The 14,314-nt window shown below is 44.6% G+C and overlaps 1 protein-coding gene across 11 annotated transcripts in view; it reads right to left on the reverse strand.

Moving 5' to 3' along the window:
* Positions 1-14,314, reverse strand: part of EPHA5 (EPH receptor A5) — a 205,471-nt gene that overhangs the window by 9,737 nt on the left and 181,420 nt on the right. For 9 of the 11 annotated variants that reach the window (XM_027635820.1, XM_027635819.1, XM_027635816.1 and 6 more), the window contains 5 exons: positions 13,942-14,003; positions 12,935-13,144; positions 11,060-11,209; positions 6,342-6,535; positions 1,260-1,415 (listed from right to left, as the gene is read on the reverse strand). In XM_027635820.1, the coding sequence (XP_027491621.1) occupies positions 1,260-1,415; positions 6,342-6,535; positions 11,060-11,209; positions 12,935-13,144; positions 13,942-14,003 (772 nt within the window). Of the gene's footprint in view, positions 1-1,255; positions 1,416-6,341; positions 6,536-11,059; positions 11,210-12,934; positions 13,145-13,941; positions 14,004-14,314 lie in introns of those variants that run through there. The other 2 variants (XM_027635817.1, XM_027635815.1) reach the window with 1 other exon arrangement.

Genomic DNA, 14,314 nt, shown 5'->3' on the forward strand with positions numbered 1-14,314 from the left:
ACTCAAAAAGGGATCTAGGTAGAAATCCATGCACCCTGACTTCCCAGACAGTTGCTAGAGAGGATTTCATCCCTAGCTCAGGGTTTTCATGTAAACGCCTGAAGAAAGACTGGATGAGTCCGGGTGTAAGGGGCAAATACTGATAACATGAGTGAAGCAAATAAAATCACTGTGAGAGCAGATATGTTCCTGCACTCCCTCCATGTATGTAATGCGAAACTGAACTCCATAGAGATATTACCAACCTGCATCACAGGCAAAGGATCTCCTATGCTGTACAGTGAGCTCCACAGCAAGCCCTGTGGTAGACAGGAGGAAATGCTGCAGTTCTGTGGGGTGTGGGGATTTTTCTTGTTTTACTCTTAACCCTCGGCGCCAATTCTGTATGTGCACTGGTAATTTGCATGTGGTCAGAGGAGACACAACCTTCTCCCAAGCAGCGTGGAGCATAATTCTTCCCATTCTGCCCTAATGCCTGCAGTAAACTAAGCTCAAATTAACCCAGCTAGAAAGGTAGGCTTTGAGGCGAGTTTGAGAGCGGCAGGCAGTAGGAGAAAAATCTGGCATAATTACACAAGCAAGTCAGGCAGTTAAAGGTTGAGCATAACAAATTATCAGCCCCAAGGCATTTAGCAAGTAATTTTAGTGCTGTTGCCCCAACTGAAGTCATACTCATGTGCAAAAACCAAGGGCACATGCAGAAGAAAGAGTCTCAGCCACGAAGTCTGTCCCCTAGAGCTGTGGGTTTGCTGATGCTCTTCCATTGGCATTGGTTGTATCTATTTCTGTTACTGTTGAATACTATTTCCACGCCTTACTGGGCTTGACTGTCCACTTGGTTACATCCAGATCAACCGTGAAACCAGCTAATCTGGTGTGAAGCTGGTATACCTCAGTAGGGACTCTAGCACCTATACGTTTACTAGAAGGGTGGGGATTTTATTTGTTGGTAACCCCAAATAATCAACTGCTATTATGTTGAGAGGATGGCCTAGCAATTACTCAAAATCATGCATTAATATCTGTGAGTAAAAGAGCCAGAGTGCTGGCTGCCAATGTAGTGACTGTGAGTTTTAGTCTTGCCTGCACTTGTTATCATCAATAGAGGTGCTACATGAGAAACTGTAGACTGCAAACAAAGGGTAATATTTTCCCTTTCTGCAGTCTCATCCCTGCATATTTTTGAATGGTTTGTCTTCCCCCCCCCTTCCCCTTGCAATTCCAAAAAATGAGGTGAAAATGATCTGAGCACTACTTACTCGAGGGTCACCTGAGCCACTGCATCCATTGAACTGTATCCATTCTCCATGAAGATCTCTGTGTATCGGCCCATTTTGATGGCTTCCAGCCACTCACCCACTGACCTGTAGGCACCACTCCCAACTGGACTGTGCTCCACCAACAGATTTGATACTCTAAAGACAAGCAAAAACAAAGAAGCAAACAGAATCAGTATCGAGATGTACACATGACTCAAGTTACTTGTATTTTTATATGGTAAAGATAATTCTCTTGTTCCATTTTTAGTGGTTGCTGCAGCCTAAATCCTCCCAGCAGGCTTGTTATGCAATGTATCAAACACACCCCTTCACCTGTAACTTCACTCACTTTTCAGTTAGTTCCTGCCATTTCTGGTCCTACCAACAGCAGAAAAAGGAGGGAAGATTGCTGGGGTCCATCAGTGCTGGTCACTTTTCAAACATCACCTCCTATCCTAAGGGCACAGGAACAGGCAATTCCCAAATGTCAGAAGTCAAGCAGACAAGGCAGAAGGCCAGCTTGGTTGAGCATCAATCTCCTTTGGAGCTAAGGCAAAAAAGGAAGGTGTATGCCAAGTAGAAGCAAGGTCAGGTGACGTGGGAAGAATACAGAGATTCTGCTTGCCACCGTAGGGAGAAATTCATGTGGTCAAAGCTCAGCTGGAGTTGAAGCTGGCCAGAAATGTGGGGGACAATAAAAAGAGTTCAAATATATTAATGGCAACTGGCAGTATAGAAATAACATCAGACCACTACAGGATGAGGATGGTCACCTCACAAACAGGGACAGAGGCAAGGCAGAGGTGTTTAATGCATTCTTTGCCTCTGTCTTCAACACGGATGACAGATCAAGGGGATCTCAGTGCCCCGAACTGGAGGACCATGACTGCGAGAATGATCAACTCCCAGTCGACCCTGAAATTGTGCAGGATCTGCTGCTCCAGCTGGATCCCTCCAAATGTATGGGGTCTGATGAGATTCATGCAAGAATCCTCAAAGAGCTGGCTGATGTAATTGTAAAACCTCTCTCAATGATTTTTGAGCAGTCTTGGGAATGTGGAGAGGTCCCAGCTGGCTTAAAGTTGGTAAACATTGTTCCAATTTTCAAGAAGGGCAAGAAGGAGGACCCTGGAATATGCGGGCCTGTCAGTCTCACTTCAGTGTCTGGTAAAGTTATGGAGAAGATTATTCTGGGAGGTATTGAGAAACACCTGAAAGACAACACTGTCATTGGTCACAGCCGGCACAGCTTCATGAGAGAAAAGTCCTGCTTATCAAACCTGATTTCCTTTTATGACAAGGTAACCCACCTAGTTGATCGAGGGAAGACAGTTGAGGTGGTCTTTTTGTATTTCAGTAAAGCTTTTGATACTGTCTTATACAGTAGCCTTCTGGACAAAATGTCCAGCATACTTGGATAAACACATCATGTGGTGGGTGAACAATTGGCTCAGGGGTCCGAGCACTAAGGGTAATACTGAATGGGGTTACATCAGGCTGGCATCTGGTCACTAGTGGACTGGTCACCTGGGGTTCCATCTTAGGCCCAGTCCTCTTCAACATCTTCAGGAATGACTTGGATGTAGGACTGGAAGGGATACTAAGCGAGTTTGCAGATGACACAAAACTGGGAGGAGCTGTTGACTCCCTTAAAGGCAGGCAGCCTTTGCAGAGAGACCTTGACAAATTAGAGGACTGGGCACTCACCAACCGTATGAAGTTCAACAAGGGGAAGTGCTGGATTCTACACCTGGGATGGGGCAACCCTGGATGTACGTAGAGACTGGCAAATGAGATGCTGGAGAGCAGTGCTGAGGAAAGGGACCTGGGGGTCCTGGTTGAGTCGTTGTGCCCTGGCAGCCAGGAGGGCCAACCATGTCCTAGGGCATCAGGCAAAGCACTGCTAGCTGGTTGAGGGAGGGGATTGTTCTGCTCTGCTCTGCAGTGGGGCGGCTTTGCCTTGAATATTGTGTGCAGTTTTGGGCACCACAATATAAGAAAGATATTCAGCTACCGGAGAGTGTCCAAAGGAGGGCAACAAAGATGGTTGAGGAAAAGAGGTATGAGGAGCAGCTGAGGTTACTTGGACTGTTCAGCCTGAAGAAGAGGAGACTGAGGGGAGACCTCATTGCAGTCTACAACTTCCTCGTGAGGGGAAGAAGAGGGGTAGGCACTGATCTCTTCTCTGTGGTGACCAGTGACAGGACCTGAAGCAAAGGCCTGAAGTTGTGTCAGGGGAAGTTTAGGTTGGATATTAGGAAAAGGTTCTTCATCCAGAGGGTGGTTGGGTGCTGGAACAGGCTTCCCAGAGAAGTGGTCACAGCACCAAGCCTGACAGAGTTCAACAAACATTTGGACAATACTCTTGGGCACATGGTGTGACTCTTGGGGATGGTCCTGTGCAGAGCCAGGAGTTGGACTCGATGATCCTTGTGGGTCTGTTCCAACTCAGCATATTCCGTAATTCAGTGATCCCTGCTACAAGCAGGCTCCCCCAGTCACTCTTAATTCAAAGTCTTCAGTTTCACTTCTCCTGCTCTGTTTTATTCCTCTGCCTTTAGAGCTCATAATTAACTTAAGGCAGCCCAGGGCCTGGAAGCTGAAACCCAAATTACATTTCCCAGCAGTGTCCATCAATGGTAGGCTGCTGTTAACACTTCAGAGGCTGCTCCTGCACAGTCGTGGGGGTTTCAGATGCAGACAACATCCAGCGAGCCCTGCAGAGAGCAGCAATGCTCCAACCATGCTCCAGCCCTGAAACCAGAGGTAAACTGCTCCCTCACTCCAGATCTCGCCATGGCAATTGCTACCTGCTCAGTTATGCCATGCACGGAAGAAGCAATTCAGGCAAATAATAACCCTTCAACGTGGCAGAAGCATCAATTGAGTACCTAGCACAAGCGACTCGTGCCACGGACAGGTCCACCACCCTACTAATGATGTGCAGAGGGCAGAGAGAGCTTGTCCAAGGTCAGCCAGGAAAGAAACTAGATTTGCCGCCTGCTTTGTAAAGTGGGACATACAGCTAACATAAGCCTAGTGTGAAGATTATTATCCACAGGTAAAAAAACATTTTCTGGATCAGCCTCTGATGGTATTACATTTATAGGACTTTCAACTAGAAGAGGAGCTGGGATATTATATTATTATAGCACTTCAGGAATCTTCATATATTTTATGAGCACATTAGTATTATTTGTTTACTTAATAGCAATGCTGAAGGGTCCAATAAAATGTGAATACTTGCAGTACCAGGAACATAATGGCTTCCCATAACATTTTATACACATGAGAAATTCAAAACTCCTAAGTAATCATAATGAGAAGTGGATTTTCATCACTAATGTCAGGAGGTACCTACTGATATGCACATGCTGTAATGTAGAGAGTGACTTCCTCCCTTATTTGCATTAATGAGAATTTCCATAAAGAACACATTACATATATAAAAAAATACTTTACAGTTGCTCTACGTTGAAATTATGATTCATTTTGAATACTATGTTCTGGGCACAGCAATCTGTGAGCACGGAAATACAGCCCCAAAGCCTGGCTGCTCAGGTGCTCCATCCATATCAAAAATACTCACAGCAGCTCTGAAAGGCAGAGGATTGGAATTGCAGGGACCTGTTCATGGAATAAAACATAAGCAAAATGCTTAGCAGCTCAAGGAAATGGTTTGCTGCCTACTCTCCCCTTTTCTGGCATAACAGTTTGGTATAAAAGAGTACATGAGCCACTGTATAACAGGCCTGGAAAATAACTGTTCTGAACTGAAAATAAAAGAAAAATATCATATATTTTATGCTATCATAAACTTCTTCCTGCAGGTTTGCTGGCACTGACATTACATCTAATTGCTAATAAGAGTAATTTCTTCTTCAGACAGTAAATGATGCATGTAAAATAGCCCGAGGAATCAGATCCATCTTGTATTTAAAAATTAACATTCAGGTTCTTCTCTTTTAGTGCATGAAATGCCAAATGTGGGGACATGCCACTGTGGAGATGCCCAGCTGCAACAGGTGAAATGGGTCACATGTAGCAGTGCAAGACCCACTTGGAAAGTGTGAAGACAAATGACTATAAGCTCACAATAGTATATCTGTTTTGGTCCACACCACCAGTCTAACCTCAACTTATTTCCCTCATACCTGTCCTAGGAAAACAACATCTCTTTTTTTTCCCTTCTCTGAGAATAAGTCTTTCTGAAGGGCCTTATCCAGTGTTAATTAGGGGAGCTCCACTGCCACCAGTGAAGCATCAGTGATATACATATTCATTACTCCTTCATGACCTTGCAAGGGACTGAGTATCAGCAACACTGATGGCTCACAGAAAAATCCTGTCCAAGACTCCAGTATGGTGGAGAAGCCAGTACTAAAACTCACTAAAAAATATTTAGCTCTTTTTCCCCAAGTGCAGCTTTGTTTCTCGACTGTGCTTACCTTACTTGTAGCTGTGTAGCTATTCAGATTCATGTTTAAATGCAAACTGGCTGCTCTATTTATTTAATGTGGTTTTAGCAAAGTGTTTGAGTGCGTTGGAAACCACAAAGATCCTCTCATGATTACCAAGTCTCTCACAACTTTTAGTGGTGCCTAGCATGCCTGGGAGTAGTTGTGAAAGGATGTTCCTGGACATCTCTGAGCTTTGCACATCCAAAAAGTTTAGCCAAGAGATACTCTTCATTTTTATTACCAAAATAAAGTCAACAGGCAGACAATTTGAGCAGCATTTACTTCATGCACTCAAGTCTTGCTGTCTCTAACCTTGGAGTAGAGCACAGGTAGCTTTATCATAGACCTATAAATACTGCTGAAACTCCTGTTTCTAAAAGACAGACCACAGTAATTTTCTTTGTCGCAGCAGCATTGCATTTAGAGTAAGTGAACTGCTCACCTGGCTGCTGACTACAATAGAAAAAGTTGATTTGAGAAAACTCTCCCGGACATAATGAAGCTGGAGGAACATCCACCCACAGATGCACACAGGCTAAATAATCAGAGAGAATTCAACCCCAGTGGTGGGTTTTCAGACAAGGAGCTTGATCTGAAAAATGGTTCTGGCTTGCGTTTGTACCTGCTCGATGCATTAACCAACGTCTTCAAGCTGCTTGGGTTACGGATGAGTTTGTCCAACATGCTGACAATTTCGTCAAACTTGGGCCTGCTGTTGCGGTCTTTCTGCCAGCAGTCGAGCATTAGTTGGTAAAGAGCAGCAGGGCAGTCCATGGGACTTGGCAGGCGATAGCCTTCCTCCACAGCTTTAATCACCTACGGTAGACAAAACACAAGGCTTTTCTTCCTCTTGCCTTTTTCCCAAATGCAACTTGACTTAAATACAGAAATTTGGAACCAGCAATAGACTCATGTAGAATCCTGCCACACCCCAATTCTGCGCATAAAAGGCAAGCCCACTGAACCCTCTATCTTTCATATTTTCTGTGGGATGTTGAATAACTCAATTTTTGGTCACTGCAAAGTAAATCTAGAAAGCCAAGGCACTGCTGCAACCAGGGGGCTAGATTGCCAGGTTGTACTTGTTCAAAGCTCAGTTTGCGGTCGATAGGTTATATGGCAGGAAACCCTTGGAGCCTATGCTAAGTCCACAAAAAGCAACCTACAGGGTTTCCTGGCATCTTCATGGAGTGCACTGATTTTGTTTATTCAGATGTTGGTTTCTTTTTTAATGAAAAGGCATGTGCTAGACCACAAATTTGTATTACAGTAATAAACGTCTGACTGGATTTCAAAAGAGACTTTGAATGCTAATTGATGGATGGATTCAAGGCAGAGGCTGAACAACCATCTCATATATCATTCAATACTGTCTGGGTCTAGTCGTTTCTCAGTGTGGCCACATTTCTGCCAGGAATTTAAAATGTCAGCCCAAGAGTATGTAAATTAAAACCAGGGGAGTTGTTGCACTGATTTCAAATACAAACCATCTATGGTTTTATATCTAAAACAAGTGGTATGCACATGTGCTGCCTGCCCTCTTGAAAGGCAGAAATGAATAATTGAGGGCAGAATTGAAGAAAGCGACTTGTTTTCCCCAGTTTGGGGCAGATTTACAGCAGGGCTCCAAGCCCAGCAGTTCCCATTTTGAACCACGACAATTTTCAGGAGAATGCAGCTCACATTTCAAGCCACAAGGGTCTGCGTCTGTGTCAAGAGAGTTCCAGCAGCCCATCTTCACACCCTCCACTCCCAAGACTCCTTGACCAAAAGAGGGTGGAAGCAGATATTTGCTATGTGGAAAACCACAGTGCTTCACTGCAGGACTCCAAGAACTGAATGCCACAGATAACATTCATTCTAGGCACCATCTCATGATTTGAAAACATCCTGTATTTAAAAAGAAGGCTAAGGGGTTAGGATGGAAGTTGTTTTTGTGACCTTTAGACCTAGATGAGCAGTACAGGAAGAGCTGCATCAGGCTGGCATTGCATTTCAGAAGGCTCCAAAATTCAGGATGGGATGAATTGCTTTTGAATTGTTCTCCATCACAGAGCTTTTTGTTAAGTGGAAGAGTCCTAGGAATGAGCCAGGCTGGATGAGCAGCAGTAGCAGGAACCTCAAACTCCCTAAGGATGTACGCAGTAGAGAGGCAGTTAGGTGAGGCTTTATGATCTCCTCCAAGGGTAGCGAGCACATCTGAAGATCTCGGCCACAATGTATGCAGTCTTTGTGCACCCATCTAAGATTTCATCTGTCGGTGGAGCAGTTGCACCACTCTCCACCCAACCTACACTTGCAAGACAATCTCTTCGAAGATCTGGCTGTTGCTCCCAGCATCAAAACCCAGCCCCACTACAGTATGGTATCTGCACTATCTGTTCTTCACATCATGCTTTCCAGCTGGTCCCTGATTCCAAATTTGCAGCTGCCCTATAAAAAAAGCCTTGGTGTGGCACAGCCATGAGAATATTATTTGCTGTGCCCATGTGTGTATTTATAACAGTAATGGATCCCCCTCCAGCTGTAGCAGAAAGAAAATAGTAGCAAGACAGGGAGCAGACCATCTGGCACCAGCTCAGAATATCTGAACTACATCTGCAGTGGGGTTATGCGTGTTTGATATTCCTGGCAGTAACAGCACAATCAATAGTGTTAACTCAATTTACAGGATGTCGTTCATCCTGGCCATACAATGTAAATGGTATCAAAATACTGTGAGGAGCTAGGACGCTGAAATACCCTCCTGCATCTGAAGGTACCCTCTGAGTTCTAGCAATAAGATGAGCAAAAGAATGAAACAAAAAAGACCAAGTCACTTGTAGTCAACACAATGCTTAGAAAATGAGAAAATGGCACATTTTCCTTTCACTGGTGCATACTGCTTTGTAAGACTTGAGGCGCTAAAATTTGCACCTAAGGAGGCATTTTTGTCCCTCTCCCTCTTCTGGACAAGCATTACTCACTTATGGATTGGGATGTCTGAACTGGATGTTTGTGAGAGGACATTTGGGATAGTCCGTTCCAGTAAACCAAAGCAACACTTTTAGCTCTGTGTTTCATAAATCCACCACTCTGAATACTATAAAGCAACCACTGTGATCATTTATCTTAGCAACCTGTGCAACATGGGTCACGAAATTCCTCTCAATGATTCCTGCATCAAAGCTTTATCTTGTGGTCAAACCAAAGCATATTTTTAGAGGGCCATCCAGAGAACAGTATGAATTTAAAATATGGTTTGTGGCCTTTACAGGTACAACACTGCTATCCTCTTGCACTGCACCTTCTTTAAAGCAATCCATCTGTAACATGGTGAGAATAATTTTTCTCATCATCAATTCTGCTTGCAAATGATGTGCTTTAATTACAAGCCATGCAACAAGAAACTCTGGTGCAACAGAGTCCAAAACTCATGTGACCCCTTGGTCCTCTGCACAAAAGCCAATGCTGTATCTAATACCACCAACTCTTCTCTCAACACAAGCAGAGAGGAAAGAAGTAGAGGAGATGAAAGAGGAAGGCAAAAATTGCAGGAGGAACATGCCCCAGCCCTGAATTAAGGTCCGAGGCCACCACCATCCAGGCACTTGCCATCTGCACATAGGCAGAGGCAAGTAACACACAGAGGTTACACAAGCAAAGCTGGAGCAGGAACTGATGCTCATAAATATCTCACCAGTCCTCTGCTTTCTGCTTTCACACCAGGCAAGTGTGAAATTCACTCTATGCCCCACAGTGTATGGAGGCATTTGGGTTTTTTGAAACAGTTCTGCAAAGTGTGGATGTTTATATGTTACGATCCAGACAAGGGACTCCCCTGGCCATGGAGCATTATTTCACTGGCACCAGCCTTAATCATAGCCTGGCATTTACTGAACAACATCTGTGCCATGCCAGTGCATCAGCACTAAAGATAGTTACAGTGCTCAGTGTGAGTGAAAAAGCTTGGCTCTCAAGTGCTGCATTCTCTGTACAGACTATGGAAGAAAGTCTCTGTATTTGATTGAGATAAATCCCTGTGTAGACACATACTGCTTTACCAAACTTCCTGCAAATGTGACAGCCTCAGCAATGCAGAAGCGGTGGGGCATTCATGCCAAACAACGTGCTCAGGTGGCATGACTGTCTCAAAGGTACCACCTGCTTCCATGCCTGGACTCAAAGTGAGATGAGACAGCAGCTCAGCATGACAGGTAGTAACATCCACTGACGGCAAAGGTTCGCAAAAAAAATGCAGGAGATGCAGAATGCTCAGCCAGAGCCTTTGCTGCCAGTGAAACGGCAGAAAGTCATGGCGATAGGGATGTTGCTTAAAAAAAGAAGAAAGGATAAAACATCAGATGATGTGATCAGAGGAAACCCATGGTGAAAACCCATCCAGAGGTAGGATCTCCACAGGCAGCAGGGCTGCCCCGCATACCTCATGGTGAATCCGACCTCATGTGTTAGTTGGCATCCTCAGAGACCTTCACTGTCATGGTTCTTGGAGATGTGAAGAGGAAGGAGGGGCCTAGAAAATCTGGCAACCTCAGGCTTAAGTCTTTTACCCTTGGACAAGAACAGATTTTGACGGTGAGCTCAGGGTAGAATGTAGCCCTGAAGTAGGAACAAGGGATCCTTAGCCAGGCTGGGATTGGAGCTGAAGTCAGACAGGAGACAGTGTCCCCAGGCACGTCCCTGTTTGGAGATGCTTCAGAGGGTGGCCTTCAGGTCAGAAGCTCAAGGGGCAATGGAACCTCGGAGCAAGGGGACACTACTTGAAGGGTAGTGTACAAATGAATCATAAGAGCTTTTGTTAGCACAAACTTACAAGATGTTCACAACAGGAGCAAAACTACTCTCTTGAGATCAGCAATGCATGAACAACCAAGATGCAGCTCTGTGGACTGCTGTCACTAGATCAAATCACCCAGCTTTTGTGCATGGAAACAAAGCCCTTACCATGACTCCCTTGAGTTGCTGCTTTACATGGCAGCAGGGGTTTGAACACACAATTGAAATGCTGCCAGTTTATCAGCTTCTATTCCCTGGCAGGCCTTTGTCATTAAGCAGAGGAGGGACAGGCTCCAGCTCTAACAACATTAGTGAAGCTCCAGCAGTCTGCTGGGGGAAGCAGGCTTGCCTCTGTGCAGACACATTTCCCTCTGTGCACAGCCTGTTCTGGGTTGCTGCAAAAAAATGGAGCATCAAATGGGAGGATCATTTCTGTCTGGCATGGGGGAGCAAAGCCATTTTTACAGCAGCTGTCCTCATCTTGTCCCCACTCTGCCTTTCTGATTGCAGAATGAATGCTGAGCCTCAAAGTCCCATCACACAGTAACTCTCACACGTGCTTACATCTTGGTTTGTCATTTCCCAGTAAGGCCTCTCGCCGTAGGACATCACCTCCCACATTACAATGCCATAGCTCCAGACGTCGCTGGCCGATGTGAATTTGCGGAAGGCAATTGCTTCAGGTGCTGTCCATCGGATGGGGATCTTCCCTCCCTAAATGGAAAAGAAATGGAAAAAAACCACAAAAAACAGATTGCAGAGGAGGGCAGAGAACATGTAAAAGAAGACGAAACAGCTCTCCTCAGAGCACCAAGGGATGTTATTTTCTCTCTGGAAAGAGACATCGAATTTTAAAGTAAATCTGTTTGACAGCATGGGGCCCCTTTCCACATTATCTCAGCCCATAAGCATTTGTAGGCTGCCTACTAATTGGCTGTCCTGAAGGTTTGTTGTTTGAATGTTGTTTGAATGCTGGGACATGTATAGGATCAACATCTCAATTATGTTGCACGGGTTGGTAAGGGAATACAGTTCCTCCATTTCTGAGAGCGAGCGGGGGAGGAACAGACAGCTCTGAAGCCAAGGAAGACTTTGATCTAATGAGGGCTTCATGCAAATTGCTGCGGAAGTAATGCCTTTTTTTTTTTTTAAATGCAGTCCCGATCCTGCAGAGGGATCTGTGTAGGCACAGAAATCTGTGTGTGCAAAGACCAGCCTGCTTAGCCTCTGTTGTGGGACTGAAAATGATGCCACAGCTGTCAAATGTGCTTTGCTGTTTCCTTTTCCCCTTTCTATCATTTTAGAAATCAAACTTCAGACCAGCTCTGAGAAGGAACAGGGGAGGGAAAGGGGATTTTGGACTAAGGAATACTTTTCTCATTGGGTTTAAAGAGTTGTCTCCCATGATTTATTAAAAAAATATTTACTGTGAAGTCACTTCCTCTTACTGTTGAGCTAAATATTGCAAGGTCTCCCTGAATGACCCCTCACAGTGTTTGTTATTGGAAAAATAACAGGGTTTGGAACATGCTTCCAAAGCAACTTTTATGAAGTCTCTTCTTCCAATAATTATTCACAGCCTTATCAGGGTATGCCTTAAGTGAGGGGCCAGATTCTCAGCAGTGCCAATTAGCACATGGCAGCACACTGCAGCTACAGCAGGGCTGGCCGAGAGCCCTCCATCCTGCAGGGAAGTGCTAGTCCAGCTGTGCACTGAGTCCCATTGTGGGGCTGTGACTGCCAAGAGCTGAAAGACCTTTCCCAGATCTCTGCAGGAACTGGCAATGTGACTTAAGAGAGCTCCCACCACCCGCAAAACAACACCCTTGGAAAAACACGCTAATAGGACACGTCCAGGTGTGCCAATCACTGCCATTAATATTGGAGGCTCTCTCCAAGTCTGTGCTGCTGAGGATGGGTCCACTCCCCCTCTTCAGTGCTGGGGCCATGTGGCCTCGCAATAGGATAGGTGGGTTGATTGACCAAGGATGAACAGGGTCAGAGCACTGAGGCTGGAGAAGCTCTCTCGGGTTGGGAGAAATTACCGTCAAATTACTCAGGGTAACACTGGGGGCAATGTGCATTATTTGCAATGGGCATTCATTACACACTTACCAACATTTTAAAACAGTCAAATTATTCCGAAGATCATGGCTTACATCTCCACATGGGTACCTGAGCAAAGCAATTGTTCTTTCCTCCCTTTAGTATTCACCAAAGAGGTCAGAGTAGAGTTGGAAGCATGGCAACTTTGCAAAGCCTGCTATTTGACTCATGTACCCATTCTGAACTTAACTGTTAACATCAGATCAACCCCTCATGCACAGTTTAGAGGTCCTGGATTTGTAGAAACCTCTTTGCTACAGAGCCTGAACACTAAAATGTGGCAGGGAATAAGGTTTTCTTGATCTCAATCCTAACTAAATCCTCCTAACTCACCCTGGTTGTGTATGCTGCTTCAGGGTCATCTTCTAGGACTCTGGAGAGGCCGAAGTCTGACACCTTGCAGACTAGGTTACTGTTGATCAGGATATTCCTGGCAGCCAGATCCCTGTGTACATAACCCATGTCAGACAGGTACTTCATTCCCGATGCAATGCCTCGTAGCATCCCAACCAACTGAATGACTGTGAACTGCCCATCATTCTTCTGCAAAAGGAAGGAGACATTTGATGAGTTGAGAGTCTCTGCACCCTCAGGATTGTGTGTGCATGAATAAAAATGCAAAGGGAAGTCTCCAGGGAAGAAAATCAGGAAAATTAATAATTCATTACTTCCACGCTCTGACCACGAAGCTTTTCTAAGTTTCACTGTTTAGATTAGGATCTCTAGAGACAAAGCTAAGGAAATGTAGTTCTTTTAACTGGAGATCAAGGAGCAAGCTGTTTCCACTGGTGACTGATAAAGAGACTGTGACTGGGAGTGAACACTTGTAGCTGTGCATATAAGGGAACCAAGATGGGCTGTTTTTCAGCCAGCCCAACTGAATGGTATCGAATTGCAAAATCCTACCTGTAAAATATTCACACATGAATATTTGGGGGTAGGGGCTCTTCCTCATGTTGTCACATTGCATTTCTAACCACTTCCCCTATCTTCCCTTTTCTAGTTCTTACGTTTCATGGAAAAACTCTGTCAAGTTTGCCATGATGCAGTGTGGATGTGCTCTTGAAACATCAAATTTTTCAGGAGAAGTTAATAATTTCCATGCAGGCAACTGCCTTCTAAAATAAACATAATATCCTCCAATTTATTCTTGTCTGTTTGTATCAATGCATGCACCAGGTCCTTCATGATGCTGTGTAAATGTAGATCAAACAGACGACTGAGTTACTCCTCCCTCCAGACAGCACCACTACCCAGCAAACATTTTCATTGATATTAACCCTCTGTAAACAACCCAAACCTTAACCAAGGTCCCTCTGGAAAAAGAATCTAAGTATTACCTTTAAAAATGTATCCAGAGAACCATTCTCCATATATTCAGTCACTATCATTACTGGTTTGCCTGGAAAAAAAAAAGTGCATGAGTTTGTAAGCAATTTATTTAAAAAACATGAAAATACAGAAGTCTTTTCATAGTGCATCTGCATGTGAATATACAGGCATGCAACAGTAAATCTACACCAAGATACTGCTGTCCCAGCAAGAGGACAAGTGTTTTTTCCCAGAATATATATAGAAGTAGGGGAATTGAGGAGGAGGGGATGAAAAAGTAATCCCATATTGTTATGGTACCAAGCCCTAGAGTGTTTAGATGATGACTGAGTAAGAGGTTGCAAGCTGAACCCAGGCAACCCTCTTCTCAGCTTCACCAAG

The sequence above is a fragment of the Corapipo altera genome, unplaced genomic scaffold, assembly GCF_003945725.1.
Source record: "Corapipo altera isolate COAL_440 unplaced genomic scaffold, ASM394572v1 22b, whole genome shotgun sequence".
NCBI lineage: Eukaryota > Metazoa > Chordata > Aves > Passeriformes > Pipridae > Corapipo > Corapipo altera.